At 51.3% G+C, this 23,137-nt stretch overlaps 1 protein-coding gene across 3 annotated transcripts in view; it reads left to right on the top strand.

Moving 5' to 3' along the window:
• ZC3H7B (zinc finger CCCH-type containing 7B) overlaps window positions 1–23,137 on the top strand; it is a 56,325-nt gene that overhangs the window by 2,716 nt on the left and 30,472 nt on the right. For 2 of the 3 annotated variants that reach the window (XM_025881493.2, XM_025881491.2), the window contains exons 2-3: window positions 20,320–20,378; window positions 23,007–23,040. In XM_025881493.2, the coding sequence (XP_025737278.1) occupies window positions 20,326–20,378; window positions 23,007–23,040 (87 nt within the window). In that variant the 5' untranslated portion in view covers window positions 20,320–20,325. Of the gene's footprint in view, window positions 1–6,576; window positions 6,789–20,319; window positions 20,379–23,006; window positions 23,041–23,137 lie in introns of those variants that run through there. The other variant, XM_025881492.2, reaches the window with a different exon arrangement.

The raw sequence follows: 23,137 nt of genomic DNA, 5'->3' as shown, positions 1-23,137 counted from the left end.
GGAAAAACTGAGGGAGGCAGGATTCATGTGGCTGGCCTGATGTCAGCCAGCTGGATTGGAACCCAGGCTTATGTGACTGTTGAGTGTACTACGTCAGGATTGGTGTTAGAATTGGCTCACCTCCATTTCAAATGTGTAGACAAAGAACAGAGACCAGGACAGTCTGATTTGGCAAATGCAATGGGGGTGGGGGAGTTTTACTGAACTCCCTTATATCCCAGGGCCTCACGGGGCTGGCCCAGTGAAAGGACTTAGGAGATTTCTGGAAGCATGCCTGGAGAAGGCAGAATGGTGGTGAAGGAGGACTGGGCTCTGAGGGTGGAATCTAAGGTCTCTTCCTCAGTGCCTGAGGGTGCCTGGCTCGACACCTTGAACGACACACGGGTGATTTACCTGAGCTTCCCAAGGGCAGACACTGGGTCTGATTCACCCCTTGTGCCCCAGGCCCCAGTGGAGATGCCAGGAGGACACATTCAGCCAACGTGTTGTCATATTGAATTATACTCCATTGTAGGGGAGGAAGGGTTTTTTGGGGTTTTTTTTGTCTCTGTGGTGAAGGTCTTCCTAGAAGTGCCATTTGAACATTTGGGACGTGGGTTCAGAAAGGCCAGAGAAGGCATCCTGAGGAGAGGCAGTGAGCTGGACAAAGGCAGGGCAGTGTGAAGAAGGAAGTGGCAGATCATCTGGTCCTGCCACGAGTGGGGGGCAGGCATGAGTTCACATCCCTTCGGCTCTCTGGGCCCAAATTTCCCTTTCTGAAAATGAGCCCTGCAGTTTGATGGTGTGTGATGGTGACCTGTAGGGAGAAGCCCAGTGCCTGGGAATTGGGGCAGGAGAGTCAGATGAGAGGAACTACACGTGGAGGGGTTTTAAAATTTTGAATCACGTAGTCATTACCCAAGCCAGCGTTTCCTATAGCCCAGCCCTGTTGTGAGCGCTTTTTTCCTAGATGAGCTTACTTAATCTTCACAGCAGCCGTACAGGGGAAGCACTATAATTGTCCCCGTTTTACAGATGAAGAAACTGTCAAGGGAGGTTAAGCGGCAGAGCTGGAGAGCAGAGCCAGGCAGCCTGGCTCTTGAGTTGGCTCCGCATGGGACTAGGGACTGGGAAGGACGGGGCGGAGGGAGTGACCAGGAGAGCAGTGGTAACTTCAGATGGCAGAGGTGGAGGTGTCCTCTGAGGAAGTCTGGCTGCAAGCCGAAGCCTCAGCCTGGGCTGATGAAGTGACTGCTATGTGTCAGCTCCCAGGAGCCCCCACAGAAGCCAGCTCCTTTCATCATGTTTAATGGCCCATAGAAAACGGGCTCGCTTTCCTTTCTCTGTCATCACCAGCTACGGGGCTCCTTCCTGCCTTATTTATTTCCCTGGGAAGTCTGTTTCTCGGCTAGCGCCCTGATGGCTTCTGCAGGTGTGTGAGCACTGTTTCCCCATCAGGCTGTGGGGGCCACTGCTGCGTTCAGAAGCTGGCTGTGGCCGACTTCAGTCCAGGCGCGGGTCCTGGGCCCCCACCCCGAGCTTGATGGCAGCAGTGGCCGTTCGGGACACCAGCCACCATGTACTTAAGGCTGCCATGTGCCAGCCCTGTGCTTGGCACTTTCTGGGCCTTCTCTGCCTGAATCCACTCAACAACTCTCTGAGGCAGGAACGAGTTTTAGCAGCGCCATCTTGCAGATGAGGAGACAGGGTCCAAGATCACCAGCCTGTGGTGGAGCCAGGACTCAGGGGGTCAGAGCGGGCCAGGCATTTTGCATTCCTGAGCCCAAGGTCTTTGCCGCACTGCAAGAGAGGTGCCTTCAAGGTATTTTGTTTATTTAGGTAGTCAGTCATCTCTGCGCCCAATGTGGGGCTCAAACTCGCGACTCTGAGATCAAGGGTCGCGTGCTCTACCAACTGAGCCAGCCAGGCGCCCCACGAGTTTTTTTTAGTCTCCATGAAGCTCTTATCTCTCCGGAAATCTCAATTATCTATCATTTGTATTGTGCTTTGGCCCATATTCTCATGAATCCTCTTGACACTCCTTTAAAAGGCAAGAAGTCCCTGTTTTGCAGAAGAAGAAAGTGGAGGGGTCACCTGCCCTCCAGCTCTTCCTACCCTGTCCACACTGTGACTTGGAAAGGGAAGGTCCCACATTCCCTGGGACCGAGAGCCATGTCTTCCAAAGTGCTGGGGACAGCCAGCGAGCATCCATTGATCACTTGCTCTGAGGGCTGCAGGGGAGGTTGAGGCTGTGACCCTTCTGGGGTTTACAGAGGTTCATCTATGCTTTTGTTCTCTGGAGAATTCGGTGTCATGCCCTGTCCGCCTGCAGGCAGAGGAACTTAGGGCAGGGAGTCCAAAGTCCTGAGTTTCATTCCCAGCTCCAGCACACACTAGCTGTGTGTTCTGGGGCATAATCATATTGTCACTCTTGGCCTCAGTCTCTTGTTCTGTGAAATGGCCTCACCGATTCAGTCCCATCTTCCCTGGGTGTGCTGTGAGACTCAAATAAAGAGAATTTGAAAACTATAAAGACCACTGGTGTGACAGCATGCTTATGGTGGCCATAACCTCCAGAATGTTCCTGAATCTTCTCCACTGCCTACCTTGATCTGGGCCCGGACCACTGCAGTAGCTTGCTAACTCTTCTCCCAGCTTCCCCTCTTTTAATCTACCCTCAGTGCAGCAGCCTGATGGATCGTCTCAAGATTTATTTATTTTTATTTTTTTAAAGGCTTTTTTTTTTTTTAAGATTTTATTTATCTGACAGTGAGAGACACAGCAAGAGAGGGAACACAAGCAGGGGGAGTGGGAGAGGGAGAAGCAGGCTTCCCGCGGAGCAGGGAGCCGGATGCGGGGCTCGATCCCAGGACTCTGGGATCATGACCTGAGCCGAAGGCAGACGCTTAACGACTGAGCCATCCAGGCGCCCCTCTTCTCAAGATTTAAATGGGACCTTGTCACGCCTCTGCTGAAAAGCGCCCAGTGGCTTCCTGACACACACAGAATGCAGTGCTGGCTCCCCGGTCTGGCCTGCAGGTAGCCTTCTAACCAGCCTTACTCATCCCGTCGAAACTTGCTTCCTACTCGGCTTGCCCTTACTTCTAGTGCTATAGTCACACTGGCCTTCTGTCTTTTCTGCGAACATTCTGAGTTTGTTCCCACCTCTGGGCCGTTACCTTTCTGGACCCTCTGCTGGTGGACACTTACCTACCTTCTATGTTCCCGTGGCGGGCTCCTTCTTGTTTCTCTTAAATGCTGCCTGCCCGAAGGGCCATCACTCCCTGCCACATTTCCGATTTCAGTTTCCTTGTAACTCTTCTCTGTAGCTTTAATTGTCATGAGCATTTAACATTGGCCTGTTTATTTGTCTTCCCACGCCTGGACCTCATGTTCCACAAGGTCAGGGACTTTGTTAACCTCGCTCCCCCAGCATGTGGCAGAGCCCCTGGCACATAAAGGTGCTGTGTGGTTATTTGTTGAATAAGTGAGCAATAGTAGCAGGGTGTCCGGAACAGCTCTTGCCAAAAAAGAACGGCCTAGATAGATAGAAACTGCAAAGGAGTTGGTGTTGACTGATCAAAAAGCACTTACGGGGTAATTTTGTAAGTTGCCAGGTGCTCTCTAACAGTACGGGTGCAGGAGAAATACAAATGTTTGATCTCCTCTTGGATACAGGGGTTAGGGGCATGCTGTGTACATTTTCAAAATCGTCTTGCAGGGTGGGTATATCATTAGCTCCATCTCTCAAATGACAAAACCGAGGCTCAGAGAGGTGCCCTCAAAGCTAGGGTGGGGCTGTGCTGGGATTGGAACCAGGTCTCCCAGACCCCTGGAGACAGAGTTGTGGGTTTGAACCCTTCCCATGCAGTGTGGACCCCAAGTAGCTATGAGCGGAAGACAAGAAAGTAAAAGCGCTTTGTAACCAGAGCGCTGCAGGTGGGGCGGGGTTATGCTCTGTTGCTTGGTTTGGCTTAGAGTGGGGCCATGGGGGAGGCCTGAGGGAAGTTTCCTGAACTTTGGTTTCTGTTCAAGGTAGCTAAAAGAAAACACACTGCAAGTTGCTGAGGCCTGTGGGCGGTCCATTTCTCGAGGTCATTCCTTGAGGTGGTTTCTGGGGGAGCCTGACGCAGTGTTAGTACCTCTAGCTTCCTTCCTTAGCTGCTGGGTAGCCTTGGGCAGGTCAGAGACTCCCCAAGTCGCACTTCTGTTTAAGACTTTTTTTTTTCAACATTTTATTTATTTATTTGACAGAGACATGGCGAGAGGGAACACAAGCAGTGGGAGTGGGAGAGGGAGAAGCAGGCTCCCCATGGAGCAGGAAGCCCGATGTGGAGCTCGATCCCAGGACCCTGGGATCATGACCTGAGCTGAAGGCAGACGCTTAACGACTGAGCCACCCAGGCGCCCCTGTTTAAGACTTGTTTTTTTCAAGCCTAGCTTTTCTGTGGAGAGTGGGGATAATAGCACCTGCCTTTGAGATTATGGTAGGGATACACATGATTCCTTAGGACAGGGCTTCTAAATCGTCTCTACATTGCAGAACCGTTGGGCAGCCTGAGGGAGCCCATGAACACCTTTTCAGAATACTGTTTTTATTATTTATTTATTTAAAAGATTTACTTATTTGAGAGAGAGAGAGCGAGCATGAGCAGGGGGAGGGGCAGAGGGAGAAACAGACGCCCCGCTGAGCACGGAGCCCGATGGGCTTGATCCTTGGAGGAGCTGAAATCGAGAGTTGGACACTTCACCAACTGAGCCATCCAGGTGCCCTCAGAATCCTGTTTTTAATTGTGTAAAGTAAAATACACAGGATCGCAAAGGAAACCAGTTCTCCTGAACTGTAGCTGGGTTCTTCTATCAATGCACTTACTGGAAAACAAGATCTGGCAGTAAGTCTAATCGAAGCACCATAATTTTGAAGTTGTGACGAGCGGGAACAATATTTTGTTGTGCCGACAGTAGCTGAAATGTGACAGGGAAAGAGCTGCAATTTCTAGCACGGCACCACTGTGGCATATTGCCTGCATTTGGAATTGAAGGGAATGCTGAATACCAGGTAGGGGTTCGTGAAAAGAACTTGTAAATGTTTTTTCCCCTCCCAGTTCATGGCCCCCTGAATTCTCGCCGTGGGCCCCAGGTTCAAAACCCTTGCCAAAAAAGGTACATGACACCCAACACATAAGCTCCAGAAATGAGCCCAGATCCCTCCTCAACCTCCTTGGAGCAGAGGGTCCTCGGGTGGACAGACAGGGTGCACCAAGCCTCTGGGGTAGGGATAAATGCTGACCTGGAATTCTGACTAGTGAGGTCGAGGACGGTGGAATGGAACCTTTGCTGGTCTCTGAGTGAGCTGTCGAGGGCCTGGTGAGTCAGGAGAAGTGTCAGGCATCTTTGGAGATGACGTAACCTCAGGTAGTGTTCATGCGGTGTGTGGCAAGTCTGCAGTCTGGACCTACTGCTCCTTTTCCATGAATCCTGGGGTAGGGGAGGGCCAGGCAGGTGGAGTGGGGGATGAGGTTGGAGGCAGCCTGTGGGGATGGGGGAGGAAGCACCTCTGAGTTGGGAGGTGAGAGTGTGTGGGCTCCAGAGCCCAACTGCCAGGGTTCAAGTTCCCACTCTGTCACTTACAACCTGTGTGGCCCTTGGAGGTTAGTTTACCTCCTTGTGCCTTGGTCTCCTCATCTGTAAAATGAGGATGATAATAGTACCTTCTTATGGGGTGTTGTGAAATTTTTTAAAGATTTATTTATTCATCTGAGAGAGAGAGTGGGGAGGGGCAGAAGGAGAGAGAAGTGTTAGCAGACTCCTTGCCGAGCTCAGAGCCCGGTGCAGGGTTCCATCTCACAGCCCTGAGATCATGACCTGAGCCGAAACCAAGAGTCGGACGCTTAACTGACTGCGTCACCGAGGGGCCCAGAGAATTAAGTATTATATTTAAAGCTCTTCGAACAATACCTGGTAAGAGAAAAGGCTTAATAAAGGACTGAAATCAGCATCTTCACTGCTCCTGTGTGTGGCCCAGAGATGAATCAGGTGCAGCTTCTTCCTTCACGGGGCTCATAGTTTAGGGAGAGTTGGGGAGATAAGCACACGATGTTGGTTAACTAGGGTAAGCGCAATGGTTGTGGTGGGCTTCGGGGGCTGCGTTAGGCTAGGGGGTGGGGAAAGAGTCTTCCTGCTAGAGGAGCCACCTCAGCTGGGCTTTAAAGAAGCACGGGGCGCTTGCTGGGGTGGGAAGGAAGCAGTGGGTGTGAGGGTTGTTCCAGACAGAGCGGGCGGCTTGGGTCTGCTATTGTCAGCGGGTAACCTTCCAGGCCAGCCATGGGGCTGGAGTGGAGGCCAGGCACTCCCTACAGTACTGTGTGCCAGGGATGAGCAGCTTGGCCTTTGTCCTTCTGGTAGTGGGTGTCATGAAGGTTTTGTTTGTTTTTCAACTTTTATCCACAGGAAGTAGCAAAAACAGTACAAAGAGTTCCCTTTACCCAGCTTCCCCTGATGGTGGTATGTAGTGGTATCAAAACCAGAAAATCGGTATTGGTACATTATGAGCCTTATATAAAGCTTACTCAGTTTTCACCCTAAAAAAAAACACAACTGCATTCATCTGTGTGTGTGCATGTGTGCACCTGGAAGAGTTTTGAGCAGGGGAGTGACATTGACATATGTGCTGGACAAACATCCTCGACCACCAAATGGCAGCAGATTGGAGGGGCCTTGTTGGAAGCTGTTGGCAGGAGAAGCTGAGGGCTTGGGAGCTGTGATCATGGAGATGGTGAGGAGCTGCAGAGTGGAGAACTGTTTCAGAGGTAATGGTAGAAGGAACTGGTGACTGAGAACAGGATGGCAGTTGGAGCTATGACTGGAGTTTGGGGGAAATGGAGGAGGAGTAGGAGCAGGGGAGATGCTGCTGAGTTAAGTTTAGAATACCGTTAAGTTGGAGGAGCACCCAGCTGGAATGGGCACCAGGGAGGACTTTCTGGGCACGGAGGCATCTGAGCTGGGTCTTCACGGATGAATAGGAGTTGGCTAGGTGCGTGTGTGGGGAGAGGGCATGCCAGGTAGAGGGCCCAGAATTCTGCGTGTTGGACATCTAGGTAGCCCCGCTTAGAGGATAAGAGATATGAATATGAAATATTGGGGAGGGGGGCGAGCCTGGCGGGAGGAACAGATTTGTGAGTCATCGACATGACTCATGAGATCATGAAATGTAAGAGCTCATCTGGGGAGAGCATGCAGAGTGAGGAGAGCAGGAGCACTGTCCCTTGAATGGAAGCTCGGATGCATTGGTCTTGAGACCTGGGCAGAGGAAGAAGAGCCCCTAACAGACAGAACAGGACCAATCAGAGAGGTGTGAGAAGGACCTGGCAGTTGCAGCCGAGAGTCCCGAAAAAGGCGAGTGACAAACTGTCCCTCGACTGGACTCAGCAACCAGGAGGTCCCTGGGATTGGGAGGACCCTTGGCAAGTACCTTTGGTGGAGTGGAAGGGGGGGGCTGCTGAGATTTGGGGAGTGGAGTATGGAGTATGGGGAGAATGGAGTATGGGGAGGTGAGGATGTAGAGACTGTAGACTACTATTTCACAAAATGTGACCAAGGAAAGGAGGAGAGGTTGTGCATCATTCAGAAGGAGATTCAGGATCAGGGGAGGGAATTATTTGGGGGCAGGGGAGACCTGAGCATGATGACAGGTTGAGGGGTCCTAGGGCTGGGTCCGATTGCTTAATGGGCAACAGAGATGGTGACGTGTGTGGGCCCCAGGGCCAGGCTGATGGGATTTAAATCCGAGCTCTACCATGTGCCACCTGTGTGACCTTGGGGAAGTCACGTAACTTCTCTGTGCCTCTCTTTTCTCCTCTGCAAAATTTGGATGATAGGCTCTCTTACAGGGTGTGCTGGAAGGTATTATGGATAAAGAGATCATGACATGCCAAAAAGAGAAAGAGAGATCATGCTAGCCCCTGGCACGTGGTAACCCCTCAGCAAATGTTATTATTCTTATTACTTCATTATTCAGTGTCCATTTTTTTTTTAATTTATTCAACTCATTCATTCTTATCTATAGAATGCCTGGGTTGGATGAATTGATTCATTGATCCATTTCTTTTACCACCATTTATAGAGCACTTGCTCTGCACCAAGGACAGGGCCTAAGCATTGAGAGTTTGAAGAGGCTGGTGCAGTCCCTTCCTGGTCTGATGAAGATCTGAATCTCTGAAATTCTGTCATCATCAAACTCTTTTCAAAAGTGAGGGAAAAGGGGCGCCTGGGTGGCTCAGTCGGTTAAGCGGCTGCCTTCAGCTCAGGTCATGATCCCAGGGTCCTGGGATGGAGCCCTCATCGGGCTCCCTGCTCGGCGGGAAGCCTGCTTCTCCCTCTCCCACTCCCCTTGCTTATGTTCCTGTTCTCGCTCGCTCTCTGTCAAATGAATAAAATCTTAAAAAAAAAAAAAGTGAGTGGAAAAAAAAAAAGAAAAAGAAAAAATATGCTTCCATCATGGTTTTCAGGTCAATGGTTTGGTCTTTCTCCTGGGAAGAACAGCCCATGGACACTTGGGCAGACCTGGAAACACTGGGTTTGAAACCAGGCTTCTGGTTCCCACTTGGCTTCTGCCCTACCAGGTTGGCCTCAAGTTGGTCATCTCATTTTCGTATTTTAGATTACAAGGTTAATACTTGCTCTGTGCAGGGGCGTCTGGGTGGCTCAGTCGTTAAGCGTCTGCCTTCGGCTCAGGTCATGGTCCCAGGGTCCTGGGATCGAGCCCCGCATCGGGCTCCCTGCTCCGCGGGAAGCCTGCTTCTCCCTCTCCCACTCCCCCTGCTTGTGTTCCCTCTCTCGCTGTGTCTCTCTCTGTCAAATAAATAAATAAAATCTTTAAAAAAAAAAAAAAAGAAAAATACTTGCTCTGTGCAAAAAATCCAAATCATGCTGAGGTCCATAAAGCAGAAAGTGTTCTGTGTCCTGTTGCCCCTTGACGGATCCCAGTCCCCAGAGAGAACCAGTTAAATTGGAGACTACCTTTCAAACATCCTCTTGATGTAAACACACACTGCACACAGATGTGATCATACAACACAGAATGTTGTGGAATCTGCTGCTTTTTTTTCTTTCTCAACTATGAATGGCGGCATCTCCATGACAAGGCATGTAATGGATTCAGTAGCTGCACTGTATTCCATAGTAGGGTATACTGTACCTCAGTGGATTAATTCTCTACTGGTGGACATTAAAGTTCCTTCTAGTTTTTCACTCTTAAAAAAAATACATCCTGTACAAATACAATTGAGTGCTTGTACGAGGATTTTAGTAGATTAAATTCTTGGAAGTGAAGTTTCTGGGTCAAAAGGAAAGGGCGCTTTATCATGTTGAAGGCTTTACGCTGCAAGTAACAATTCCTACGTCAAAATGGGAGTTTATTATAATTTCATGTGATAAATGAGGCAGAGCAGTTCCAGGATCAGCTAACTTAGGGGTCAGACACATTCAACGGCTTTGGTCTGTCTTTGCTCCGCCATCCCCAGTGCGTGCGTCCCACTACAACCTGTCATACAGCTGCAGAAAAGGAATCACGGCTTCGGTCCTTTTTTAAGTGTGAAGAAAACCCTTCCCAGAAACCCCTTGGCAAACGTCCCCTCCTCTCTCATTGGCCAGCATGATGTCATGGACCCTTGCCTAATCCAATCACCGGCAAGTAAAAGGACCGTTATGATTGGCTGAGTCCAGTGCAGGTTCACCTGAATGACTGGGAAAGGAACAGTCCGGGGGCTGTGCTGGGGAGGATGAAGGGCAACTGGCTGCCTTGCTCTTTTTGGTGGATGTGGCCACACTGCTTCACGGAAATGCTGCCAGGCCATGCTCTCAGTGTACTTGTGGCATTGGCAAGTGCCCATTCCTCTGCTTGCATCAACCAGGCTGGCCAATCACAGTCTCAGAGGGGCGAAGGGGCGTCTTGTCGTTTACCTTGTGGTTCTTTTATCAGTGAGTTCGAGTGTCTCTTCTTCATGATGCATAGCTCCTGTGGATTTCCTGTTTATGTTCTTTGCCCCTCTTTTTAAGTAATCATAATGACCCTGCAATAGTCATGGTTGATATTAAGTGCTTATTCCATGCCTGGCATCTCATTGAATCTTCACAACAACCCCGTAAAGAAGGTATTAGTATCCTTGGGGCGCCTGGGTGGCTCAGTCGGTTTAGGCATAGGACTCTTGATTTCGGCTGGGGTCATGATCTCAGGGTGGTGGGATCAAGCCTGGAGTTGGGACTTTGACTATGACTCCCCACTCTGCTTCTCCCTCTGCTCGTCCCCCATTCACGCGCTCAGGCCCACTCTCGCTCTCTATCAAGTAAATCAATAAAATCTTTAAAAAAGAAGAAGGAGGTACCAGTGTCCCTGTTTTAGAGACGAGGGAAGTGAAACAGGGGAAATGAAGGTGGGCTTGGCTTTGAACTTGCTTGTGAACCTGGGTATGTGGTCCCATACTGTGCTGCCATGCTGAGGGAATTGTTTCCTGCTGGTTCCTTAATTCATGGCTCTTTCTCGGAAGAACCATTTGAGATTTGAAGTTAAGTCTAGCTTCAAATTCCCAAATTCTAAGAACATGGACCTAAAGTAGGGAAGAGGGGCTGCCCCGCCTGGTGGTGGGATCCTGGGGGAGTCTTGGGCCTGTTTTCTCCTTGGACTTTTTTCCTTCCCTCCTTTCTTTTTTCTTATTTTTTTTTTCCTTGAACGTTTTTCTTTAAAAAAAGAGATTTGTTTGACTTACATGCTTTTTGCTCTTCCACCAGGTGCAGTGACCAAGTATGCCCCACCCCTATCCTCACTCTCAAGGAACTCATCTCCCTCTTGAGCTGAGAACAAATGCTTCTTTAACCACTGTCTCAGTCTGTTGGGGATGCTATAAGAAAGTACCATAGACTGAGCGACTTAAACAACAGAAATTTATTTTCTCACAGGTCAGGAAGCTAGAAGGCTGGGATTAAGGTGCTGGCAGATTCCGTTTCTGACAGGAACTCTCTTCCTGGCTTGCAGATGGCTGCCTTCTCATTTTGGCCTCACCTGACCTTCCCCCCTGTGTGGGCAGGGAGAGAAGGGAGAGCTCTCTGGTGTCTCTTCTAATAAAAACACTAATCCTATCAGACTATGGCCCCACCCTATGACCTCATTTAACCTTAATTACCTCCTTAGAGGCCCTATTTCCAAAGTCATAAAGGGGGTGAGGGCTTCAACATGATTTTGGGGGGACACAAACATTCAGTGTATAAATTCTGACCCTTGCCCCCCAAAATCATGTTCTTATCAGATGCAAAATACATTCATTCCATCCCAACAGCCCCCAAAGTCTTAACTCATTCGCATCCTCTAAAGTCTATAAAGTCCCAAGTCTCATCTAAATATCTAAATCAGGTCTGGGCGAGACTGGAGGCAGATCATCCAGAGTAAATTCCTCTCCACCTGTGAACCTGTGAAACCAGACAGGTTATGTGCTCCCAAAAAGCAATGGTGAGACAGACAAAGAATAGGGTTCATTCAGAAAGAAGAGAGAAGTTACGGACCCAAGCAAGTCTAAAACCTACTGGGGCAAATTCCATTTGATTTAGAGGCTTGAGAATCATCTTTGACTTGCTGTTCCTCCTTGCTGGCCCACCGGAGTACAGCACACCCCCCCACAGCTCTGCCAGTGGGTCACCCCCACCCCCCCCTGCAGCTCTGAAAAGGAATTGGTGGCCCCATCAAGGCAGCTCTGATGATCTGTGACTCAGGGTCAAACTTCCCTTTTCTTGAAGGATAAAGCATGTTTGCCTCCAAAGAGCTCTATGGTCCGGCCCCGTAGAATCTGAGAAGTCCAGCAGCTTTCCTGCATTCCGTCATCCAGTTTTCTCTGTCCCCTCTGGTTCTAACTGGTAGTGTTTCTGCTGCTATAATCCCATCTCTATTTCTGACTTCTGCTGAAAGCTGATTTGATATGTGGTTCATGCCCATACTCATCTCCTTATCAAATGGTTGTTCAGCCACATCCTTAGTGTTCTCTTCAGGACACATGTCCTCATTTTTTTGCGATAAGGATAGGCTGAGCATTTTCCAGTTCTTCAATTTCTGATTCCTTTTGTTTAACAATTCTTTCTTCAGTTCATCTCTTTCCTCTCAAGTTTTACTATAAGCAGTAAGGAGGACTCATGCCGCACGTTCCATACTTTGCTTAGAAATCTCCTCTTCTTAGGGGCGCCTGAGTGGCTCAGTCGGTTAAGCATCCAACTCTTGGTTTCCGCTCAGGCCATGATCTCAGGGTCGTGGGATGGAGTCCTTAGTCGAGCCCTGTGACAGCCTCCATGTTCAGCGTGGAGTCTGCTTGAGATTCTCTCTGTCCCTCTCCCTCTGCCCCTCCCCCCACTCATGCTTGCTCTCTCTCTGTCTCAAATAAACAAATAAAAGCTCTTTAAAAAAAAAAAATCTCCTCTGCTGAATAACCATTTTCATTGCTTGCAAATTCTACCTTTCACAAGAAAATCGAACACAATTAATTTTTTAAAGTTTATTTATTTATAATCTCTACACCCACTATGGGGCTCAAACTCACGACCCCGAGATCAAGAGTCATGCGTGTGGCGCCTGGGTGGCACAGTCGGTTGGGTGTCCGACTCTTGGTTTTGGCTCAGGTCATGATCTCAGGGTCAAGTGCTCGAGCCCTGCGTCAGGCTCTGTGCTCAGTGCAGAGTCTGCTTGAGACTCTTTCCCTCTCCCTCTGCCCCTCCTGCTTCTCTCTAAAATGAATAAATCTTAAAAAAAAAAAAAGTGCCACGTGCTCTATTGACTGAGCCCCCCAGGTGCCCCAGTAGAGCACAATTTAGCCAAGTTGTTTGCCATTTTATGACAAGAATCACCTTTCCTCCAGTTTCCAATAACCTGTTCTTCATTTCCATCTGAGGCCTCACAGGAACTGCCTTTAACATCCTTATTTTTATTTATTAGATTTTATTTATTTATTTGACAGAGAGAGATAGGGAGAGCAGGAACACAAGCAGGGGGAGTGGGAGAGGGAGAAGCAGGCTTCCCGCTGAGCGAGGAGCCCGATGCGGGGCTCGATCCCAGGACCCTGGGATCATGACCTGAACCGAAGGCAGATGCTTAACGACTGAGCCACCCAGGTGCCCCTAACATCCTTCCTTCTACCAGTCATCCCTTCATGGCAATCAAGGGTTTTTCTAGCTGCACCTCCAAGCTCCCTGAACCTCTACCCATCATGCAGTTCCAAAGTCACCTCCATATGTTTAGATATTTCTTGCAGCAGCATCCCACCTCTTGGTACCAAAATCTGTGCTAGTCTGCTCAGGCTGCGGGAACAAAATACAGGATCAGAGCCCTACCCTTATGACCTCATTTAACTTTATTTACTTCCTAGAGGCTCCATATCCAAATATAGTCCTATTGGGGGTAGGGCTTCAACGTATGCACTTGGGGGGGACACAGACATTCAGTTCATAACAACCACCTCTTAAAATGTTCTTCCCAGAGGAAGGAAATTGAGAAAGGAGGGAGGAGTGTGAGCATTAGGTGCTTGCTGGGGTTGGGGGCTCTTGCTCACTTGGCACATTGTTGTTGTTGTTGTTTTAAAATTTTGTTTATTTATTTGACAGAGAGGGCCAGAGAGCACGAGCAGGGGGAACAGCAGAAGGAGAGGGAGAAGCAGGCTTCCTGTGGAGCAGGGAGCCTGATGCGGGGCTCGATCCCAGGAGCCAAAGTCAGACACTTAACCGACTGAGCCACCCAGGCACCCCAGCTTGGCACATTATTAACGAGGCTGTCTGATGCCCATCTCCCCAGGCCCTTTGAACCCAGGCTCCAGGATCACTATGCGGCCTTGAACAACTTTCCTAGCCTCTTGGAGCACTATTTTCCTGCCTGACGGGGTTGTGGTGAAACTTAAATAAATTGCGTTTATTTAATGATGACTCGTTTTCATGTAGGACAAAGCCAGACACAGAGCTGCTTTTTTGTTCAAAACCTCCTGTGACTTCTCATCTTACTTAGGGGGAAGCCACAGTCCTTGCCTCACGGACGAGAACTGATGTATGGTCTTCCCTGCTAATCTCTCTGAGCTTCCCATCCTCCACTCTCCCCACTGCCCACTCTGCTCCGTCCACACTGGCCTCCTTGCTCTTCCGCAAATACACCAATCCGTCTCTACCTCAGGATCTTTGAATTCACTGCTCCTTCTGCCCGAACACTTTTCCCCACACGGCTTGCTCCCTTCCATCATTTTGATCTCTGTTCAAATGTCAAGAAGTCCTTCCCTGAGTCCCCTGTATAATTATAGCATCCTGTCACTCTATCACCTTATTTTTTTCCTTCACTCTGTGTGTCCTTCCTGTGTTCCGTTATGCATTTATTTGTCATATGTCTCCTCCAACCAGAACAGACACTCTGAAAGAGGAAAGATTTTGTCACCTTTGTTAATTGGTAAACCCCCAGGGCCTAGAACATTGAAGGCTCGACGCACAGGTGGATGGATGGATGGGTCCACTGAAGCTCCTTTTTCTTCACGTTGTAGCAGTGCCCCTGCTCCCTGGTTCCCCGGCTGGACAGTGAGCCCTTTGAGGGCAGGGATCTTGTTTGTGTCATGGCCGAGTCCCCTGCACCCAGAGCAGGACTTGGCACAGTGGAAAAGCCACTCACATTTAATGACAGAATTGAGGGCATGGTTGTGCTTTGCCCACTTCCCCCAGCTCACCCAGGGCCACTGTCTGGCAGCCTCTCTGGTTTTCCTTTCCAGACGGTGTGCTTTATACTTTGCCTGCCCTTCCATCCAGGCATCTGGCACTTAGCAAGTGCTCTGTAGCTCATTTTCTGGGATGGGCACGGCCGGGCAAAACCAGATCTGGTACCAGACTGTGCAGCTCTTGGGGTGGTCTGTGCCCCTCCTGTCGTTAGCAAGGATCACTGGAGCTACCAGCAGAAGGCCCTTCGATCAGAGGGAGGTAAGCCCAGTATCTGGTGCATGGTGGGTACCCAGGAAATGTGGGTTTCCTTCCCCTGCTGCCACCTGACCCTCTGGCTTTCTCCTACCTGTGGGCCAGGCCTGACCCCTGTTGGCAGCCTCGGAGTGGGTTGGGGCCTGGGCTTCCCCATCATAGCTGGGCAGATTGCAGGATGCCATAGGGAATTGGGGGGTTCAGGTCAGTCTCAGTGCGCATGTTTCTGGACAGTTGTCCTGTAAGAACTATCCCTTCTCTCCCAAGCTATCCAAGAAACCTGTCATTCCCTTTCACAGCCAGCTCAAGGAGCACCTCCTGCAGAACCTTCCCTGGCTTCCCCCAATGGACGCACCTCTCCTTCCTCTCAGGCCCCAGGCCCTTTGCACCCACTGCTAGCCTGCACCGCAGCTGGTGGCTCACCTGTCTTTTCCCTCCCGCTGGACCAGGAGTTCCTGGAGGGCGGTGCTGGGCTGGGCCTGAGCCACCAATTCCTTTTGTATCTCCCCTGCCCCCATGCCTAGCACTGAGTAGGAAGGTCATGGATGTTGGTTGGACTGAATTATACCCTGGCTTTCTGGGGCTATCTCTGCCCTTGACACAGAGGAGACTAAGTCAATACATTATGGGAGTCAGAAAAATCTTCCCGAAGCGGCGGGGGGATGGTGGTTTCTTCTGCATCCCGGGTCCCCATAAGACCTGGGCCTCCAGCTTGGTGTTACTTTGTATTACTGAGAATTTTAGCAGTGGTTGTACTCTCACTGGGGAGGGGGTGTCTGAAGGCCTGAGGCATATGCATCTCTACTGGGCATCCCTAGTTTATTATGGCCGATCTTGCACACGGTGGTACTCTTCCTGTAAGCATCACTAGGACCCAGCCCCTTGGGGCAGCCCTACCAACCTCTACCAGCCTGGCAGCATTGCTTATGAGATGAAATATATTTGGCAGCCCTGGCCTAGGGCCTTTACACTCAAGAGAAGGACCCTAGCGTGGTCAATAATAGACCCTAGAACAGGACATTGGAAGAAGCATAATATTTTTTTTAAGATTTTATTTATTTATTTGAGAGAGCGAGAATGAGAGAGAGAGAGAGAGAGCACATGAGAGGGGGGAGGGTCAGAGGGAGAAGCAGACCCGCCGCTGAGCAGGGAGCCCGATGTGGGACTCGATCCCGGGACTCCAGGATCATGACCTGAGCCGAAGGCAGTCGCTTAACCAACTGAGCCACCCAGGCGCCCAAGAAGCATAATATTTTCACACAGAAGTCTTCCCCCCGAATCGCCCCACAGACACATCTGTGTTTTCGGGGCCCCATGAGTATTCACAAACACCAGGCGCAGGCTCAGGTGCCTAGGAAGGTTACTGAGCAGTTCCACCTCTACTGTGCCTTTGAGGAGGGAGAACAACAGTATTTTTACTGACATAAAATCAGTAGTTCCAGGTCGGGCCCCCACGTGCTAGCTGAGCCTCACTTTCCTCGTCTCTCAAAATGTGGGTCCCAGAACAGCCCAGCCCCAGGGTCATTGGTCAGGATCAGATAAAATGGGGGAGATGACAGAGATTTCATAAACAATTGGATGCAGCCTGTCAGAAGGCCCTCTCTCCCTGACACCAATGAGCCAACTCCTATTCACCCTTCAAAGCCCAATTCAGATGTGGTCCTTTTTGTTTCCCAAATGTTTCCACTTTGTTGTACCTCATCCCAGCCTCTGTTTGCCACAGAAGTCTGGTTTGGAGTGGAGGTGCCGGGATGTTCTTTCCAGGTCTCTAAGTAGGTTAGAAGAGCTGTGTAGAGGGTGGGCACCCTGGCCTTCTCATCTGTATATAATGGGCATATAGTAGATATTGAATTGAATGCCCAGCATAGGAATTCTGATCCAAAAGTCACCAGTTGCTAAGTGTCTGCAGTATCCCAGGCCCTGAAATGAGTGCCTTCTCTGTACTAATCCTGTCGGTAGGTGCTATCTGCAATCTCTGCCATACAAAGCAGGAAACTGCAAATCAGGGTGGGCAGAGTAGCCTGCTCTGGGATTTGAACCCTCTCCATAGTGCCTGCACACAGTGAGGCTGCTGCTTTGGGATTTGGGTGGTCAGAGAGGAGGATTCACACTGGGCCGAGTGAGGAACCTTCTACATAGCGCCTGGGGCAGGGAATATTTTTTTCCTTGGCTTTGGATTCAGACTTCGGAATTACCTCTTGGGATGGATATGGGCACTGCTTGTTGCTCTTAAGTCTGCTCAGACTGCATGGGAACACTGCTCTCTGACCACCGTGGTTTTCTGAGAGAGCTACAGGCTGAGCTGGGCTTAAGGAAGGTAACAGGCCAACTGCCCCCACATGGCGTGAGCCAGTGCAGGGAACCGTGATCAGCTGAAATTAAAGCAAGTCATCAAAAGGCTCTACGTGGGGGAGGGCAGGGTCTGATTTGAGGGCTCGAGAGCCTACCCCCTCCCCGGATGGCCTCAGGGAGGTGGGGGGGGGGCAGTGAGGAGGCTGGTCTGCTTGTCCTGGGCATAGGAAACACTCCCAAGTGATGGGGAGGGATGGGGGCTGGGTTCTGACCCGGGTCAGAGTGACAGGGCTTGGTGGTCGTGACCCTGTGGTGCTGGTTGTCTAGGCCTGTGGGGGTCTGGCCCCCCTCTCACCGGCCCCCTGCCCTTGCTGGGCCACACCGCATGGTGATAGGTGCACCCTTGTCTCTTCCACTAGGTGAGCTTCCCTTGCAGGGCCAGGACTGGGTCTCAGCAGTCGGTGGCTCCCCAGGCTCCCAGGAAATAGAATGAATTGAGCCTATGATGGTCCCATCGAAGGGCGGGAGAGAGACTCTGTGGAGGGTCTAGGCTTCGAAGGAGGGATGGAGCTTCCTTTAGAGAATGGCGGCACAGGTAGAAGGAACCACAAAGGCAAAAGCCAGGAGACAGGAAGGCCACCACAGCCCGTTCTGGCTGGAGGCCCAGAGGAGCGTGTGGGTGTGAGGGGGATGAGCCCTTGTGCCCCAGACAGGGAAGCCGAGGACAGAGAGACCAACCAAAAGGTGTGCCTGGCAAGGCCCAGGCAGCCCAGGGCCATCACCGCCTGCCTCCTGTGGGAGAACAGGGTCCTGGTTGTGTCCACCCCAGGACACACTCACAGGTTTTTTGCAAGAGGGAGGAGCAGGGTTGGATGACGCATGTTCCCGGGGTGGTTGGACTGTCGCCCCGCCCCAGGTGCTCTGCCTGTGTTGTCTCCTGAGTGCTCATGACAGCGATGAGGCAGGGGCCACCATCAGCCCCATTTTCCCCATCAGGAGACCGAGGCCCACAGTCACAGTTGCACACAAGCCTAAGTGGTAGCATTCCCAGCCAGGTCTGTCGGAGTCCTGAGCCCTGACCCACGGCCCCGGCGGGCAAGCAGATGTTAGTGGGCACATGGCGATGGCGCAGGCCCTGCCCAGTGTGAGGATCTGGTGTGAAGAGCACTGTTCTGGGAGCCTGAAGACTCAGTGTGGCTTCACCCCTCCCTGGGAAGGACACACAGGGAGAACGAGATTTGGGGAACTGAGCTCCCCTGATCCCACGCTTGTTATCTCTAGAGCCTCACAGCCACCCTTCCAGGTGGGGCTTGTCACCTGACAAGCTGCACAGAGGAGGAAAGTGAGGCCCAGAGCAACGCAGTGGCCACATGGCGTCTCACAACTCCGAGTGTGGCTGAGGACATGGTGTGTGGTCTGACAGGGCTGTTTGCCTGCTCACTGGTCAGGTGGTCTTGGGAAAGGAACTTCATACCTTGTGCCTCACTGTCCTCATCTGTAAAATGGGTTAGTGACCCCTACCCTTCTTACGAGACAGGATTGTGAGGATGTGGTTGATGCAGATGGAACTAAAGAACAAGGAAGCAGGACGCCTGGGTGGCTCAGTCGATGAAGCGTCTGCCTTTGGCTCAGGTCATGATCCCAGGGTCCTGGGATCGAGCCCCAAATCGGGCTCCCTGCTCTGTGGGGAGCCTGCTTCTCCCTCTTTTCCCTGCTCGTGCTCTCTCTCTCAAATAAATAAAATCTTAAAAAAAAACCAAAAAGAACAAGGAAGTAAGGAAGTCTGGGAAGGTATTAATTTGACACACTTGCTCCCTCCCCAGAGTAGCTGTGTGTTTTTCACACCTTTTAACATCTTGGTGCCCCTGCTTGTGTCTGCACTCTAGCCCTCGCTAATGGAGCTCCCCCTTCCCAGCACAGCCCGCAGTCCTCTCTCTGGGACCATTTGGTGGGGGAGAAAGTGATCGTGGAAGGGGCCCGTGAGTAGCCTGGACAGAAAGTGCTGGCTTGAGATCAGGCAGCTTCCAGCCCCCTTCCCACTAGGTGGTGGGAGCCCCAGGCTCAGGTTCTGACCCAGGGGAAGGCCCATATCCCTCCTGGGCTGCCACTGGGTGGGACAAGCTGACCTCCAATGGGCCTTCTAGTCCATACATGGTGCCGTGGAAGCCGGGTGGGCTGTCTAGATCTGGCCAGGAGCTCCCAGCCCCCGGGGGTCTTGCCCTAAAGGAACCTGAACCCTAGCTGCTCCTCCTGAGCCTCCCTTCTCCTTAAGCAGTTTTCATTCCCTGCCTCTCAAGCAGGTTCCCAGCATATGTTCGGTACCATTCACTTGCTCTGCATCAGCAGGCCAGTCCTCAGCCTTGCTGAGCCTCTGTCTTCCTCATCCACAACATGGGAAATTCACTCCATCTTGCCGAATTGGGGCACACACTATGCTACCTGGTCTGTTATGGGCCATGCGGGCTCCCGGGTGTGTAGGGGCTGCGCGGAGGGGCTGTTGGTGGTAAACGAGGGTGGCCTGGGTTCAAATCCTTGCTCAGGTGCCTGCCTGCCAGTTCACGACTGGGACTCCCTGAGCTTATTTCCACCTCGGTAAAATGGAGACAAAATGACACCTGCCTCATGGCATTGTTGAAAGATTCAAAGAGATTCTTACACAAAGTGCCGGGCCCAGTGTGTGGTGCTACATTGTAGCTGCAATCATTGGCATCATTTTGCATTCTCTGTATCTCTTCTCCTTGGGCTGAGTTTGCTGGTAAAACAAGGTTTTCTCCTTGAACTTGGGGTTTCTGGTGCAGAATTGCCCCCTGAGCCATGTGTGAGAAAAGGCAGGCGGCCTCCAGGCATCCCCCTGCCCATCAAAGGCCCTGCACAAAACTGGAGTCCAGTGGGGCGTGGGTGTGGAGGGCAGGAGCTGCATGGCTGGGTTCAGAAGGTCTTTGTGGGCTGTGAGATGGGCCACTGCCCTCAGTGGCACCTGTGAAATGGGTTGAGTGTGAGAATGAGAGCACACAGTGGGGTGGGGACTGTGACCAGCCACTGGCCCCTGCTGACTAACTGATAGACTGCTCTCTCCCCCAGAGACTGATGGAGAGGCAGAGACGGAAGGCGGACATCGAGAAGGGGCTGCAGTTCATTCAGTGAGTGTGGGGCAGGCTGGGCAGGGTGGGTCCTCTGACGGCAATGCCCGAGGCCCGCCCAGGCCTCCCCAGCTCCCCTTTTCTTCTCGCGAAGCCTTTGCTGCTCAGGCTTCCATGTGTGCTGGGGAGTGAGGAGGTGGGACATGCTAGGAAGGGGCTGGGGGAGGGGGTGTAAATCTGTGAACTGCCCCCCTCCCCCATGCACAGGCATTCCCTGACCCTGGTTACCCTTTTTACCTTTTTTACCTTTTTACCCTTTTTACCCTTTTTACCCTGGTATACCATTTTACCCTCGCCCTCCACATACACTGGCACACTTACAGTTAATTCTCCTGCTGGTCTTTGTACGTCTTATAACCAATCAATCAATAAATCAGTTTCTAGTTACTAAGCACATCTCTCAGGCTCTGTGTTGGGCCCTTCACATCCATCATCTTCTTAGTCCTCACAACAGCCTCGTGAAGTAGGTGGCCTTATTTCCATTTTGCTAAGGCTCAGAGAGGTTAAGAAACTTGTTTATGGTCACACAGCTATAACGGGATAGGATTCTAACCCAGGTCTGGCTGACCCCAAACCCACATTTCTTTCCATTATTTGCCCCTCAGTACCCACATGCCATATTTGGGTTTTGTTTTGTTTTTTCTTTACACACAAAGTATTTTTACTATTTTCTTTTATTTTTCTTATATAGATCCCCAGAGGCGCATTTATCATGGCACTACTGAAGTGCTGGGTGCAGGACCCCTCACTTGCTCGGGTCCTTTCCGAAGCCATGGAAGGCTCCCTGAGCAGTTCTTTGTTTCTAATTTTGTGGGGTTTTTTTCTTAAATGGGAATCCCCACAAAACTAGGATTTACAGCTACATACCCTCATATAAACTCTCCAGTTTTGTTTCCCACAGAGACGTGTAAAACACGACCTGCCTCTTCCCCACAGACTGGGCCCCTTGTCACGCACGCGGTGTCCACATGGCTCTGATGGAGCGCATGTCAACATTCACACACTGTCCTTCCTCAGCTTGCTCAGGCCGCCGTGAAAACTGTGGTCCACTTTTCACTCCTCTCTGGGCCGGTCTCCTCCCATCTAGGGGAGAGCTTTGATTTGGCGGCACTTCTCAAAATTTATTCAGAGGCCAGTCTGATGAACAAAGTGAGCCTTGCAAATACTGTCTTTCATAAGAATTATGTCTTTAACTTAAGTCACTGATTTCTTAAGTGACTGCGAAATGAATTCAGCCCCTTCCCTCACAGAGTCATTGCGCTTGGGGTAAAGGTAGCTCGGTGTTCTTCCCCTTTCCAGAGGGGAGTTCCAAGAAGGTTTAGCAATAGGACAGCCTCCTAGGAACCCATATGGTAGTCTCCTAAGGGATTGCTTTACAAGATAACACAGTAGGACCTGCTTCTTTTAAAATTAACTGTGTTTTCTTATATAGCCTTTGTGCACTAAGCATTTGTTAGGCACCTCTGGGCACAGAGCACTGTAGGACCCTAGAGTGGTTTGCACAGGTGTGGTGGCGCTGGCTTGTGTGGAGCCTTGTACACCGGGATGAGGTGACGTTTCGGTCAGGGTGTGACCTACCGGACGGGGAGCTGGTGCTGGAGGTGGGAGGTCAGGAGGGAGGGTAGTGATGGGGCCTGGCTGGGGAGTACAGGGAACAGTGATGGGCCCTGGTCCCTGACGGTGGAGAGGCAAGTGAGAGAGCAGGATGTGAGCCCTGCTGTCACAATCAGGGACACCCCCTCCCCCACACACAGGGGACCTCGGCATCTCCTCTCACTGCTTCTCACTCACTGGCTCAGGCTGATCTTTCTTGCCCAGATGTTGGCGGCAGCTCCAGGCAACAGAAAGAGCCCCAGCCCTGCACTCTGGCCCTGGTGCTGCCACCGACCTGCTGGGTGACTTTGAACAAGTCACTGCCCCCTCCGAGTGTCTGTTTTCCCCTTTGTGATGTGAAGGACCAGGAGACTGCCCCTCTAGCTCAGCTATTTAGCCTGACCGATGTGCCTCCGTTCTCCTTGGCTGGCGTTTTCTTCTGTACTGAGCTGGCATTTTGTTGGCCCCCACAGAGGAGAGGGTGCCCACAGCCCCATCTGCTTTGTTGAGGCTGGCACGAAGGGTCAGGCTCTGAGCGTACCTGGCATTGGCTGGGGTCCTGCGTGTTTTGCAGGAAGGGATGGGAGAAGGGGGACCTGAGGTGGACTCTCGGTGCTGCCTGGGGCGCCTGCATTTGCAGGTTTGGTGTGTTGAGGTGTGGTCATTCCCAGAGAACTGGTTTCTTGGGAAGAGGACCGCCAGCTGGAGCTGCAGCTGGCCTGTTCTTTCTCAGCATCTGCACCTGGGAAAGCCTGGCCGTCGCCCTGGGGCAAACACAAGGCCTTGCTCCAACCCTTCCATCAGAAGTGGAAGACCAACATCGTGTTGGTTTGGGGAGAAAAAACCTGCTGTCCCCTTAAACATGGTGTCGGTTTAGGGAGAAAAAAACTGTCCCCTTATTCCAATCTGCAAAGTGACATCTGAGGTCCAAGCTAGAGAAGTCCATTCCTGGCATGATCTGTGGCCTTTGGCTTGGGCTCCTGGGGCCTCCATGGGGCTCACTCAGACTTCGTACCCCTCTCCTTTTCCTGCTAGGTCGACACTACCCCTAAAGCAAGAAGAATATGAGGTGAGTGTCAGCTGCTGGGCTGGGGGAAGGTGAAGGCGAAGGGCAGAGGTTTCCGGGGGGTGGGGTGTAGAGGCCAGGTGCCAGGCCTTGGGCTGCA

The sequence above is a fragment of the Callorhinus ursinus genome, unplaced genomic scaffold (genome assembly GCF_003265705.2).
Source record: "Callorhinus ursinus isolate GAN/ISIS: 27379988/994484 unplaced genomic scaffold, GSC_fseal_2.0 scaffold48, whole genome shotgun sequence".
NCBI classification, from domain to species: Eukaryota; Metazoa; Chordata; class Mammalia; order Carnivora; family Otariidae; genus Callorhinus; species Callorhinus ursinus.
Note: the sequence above shows the minus strand (reverse complement) of the source record. Positions and strands in the feature narration are given on the sequence as shown.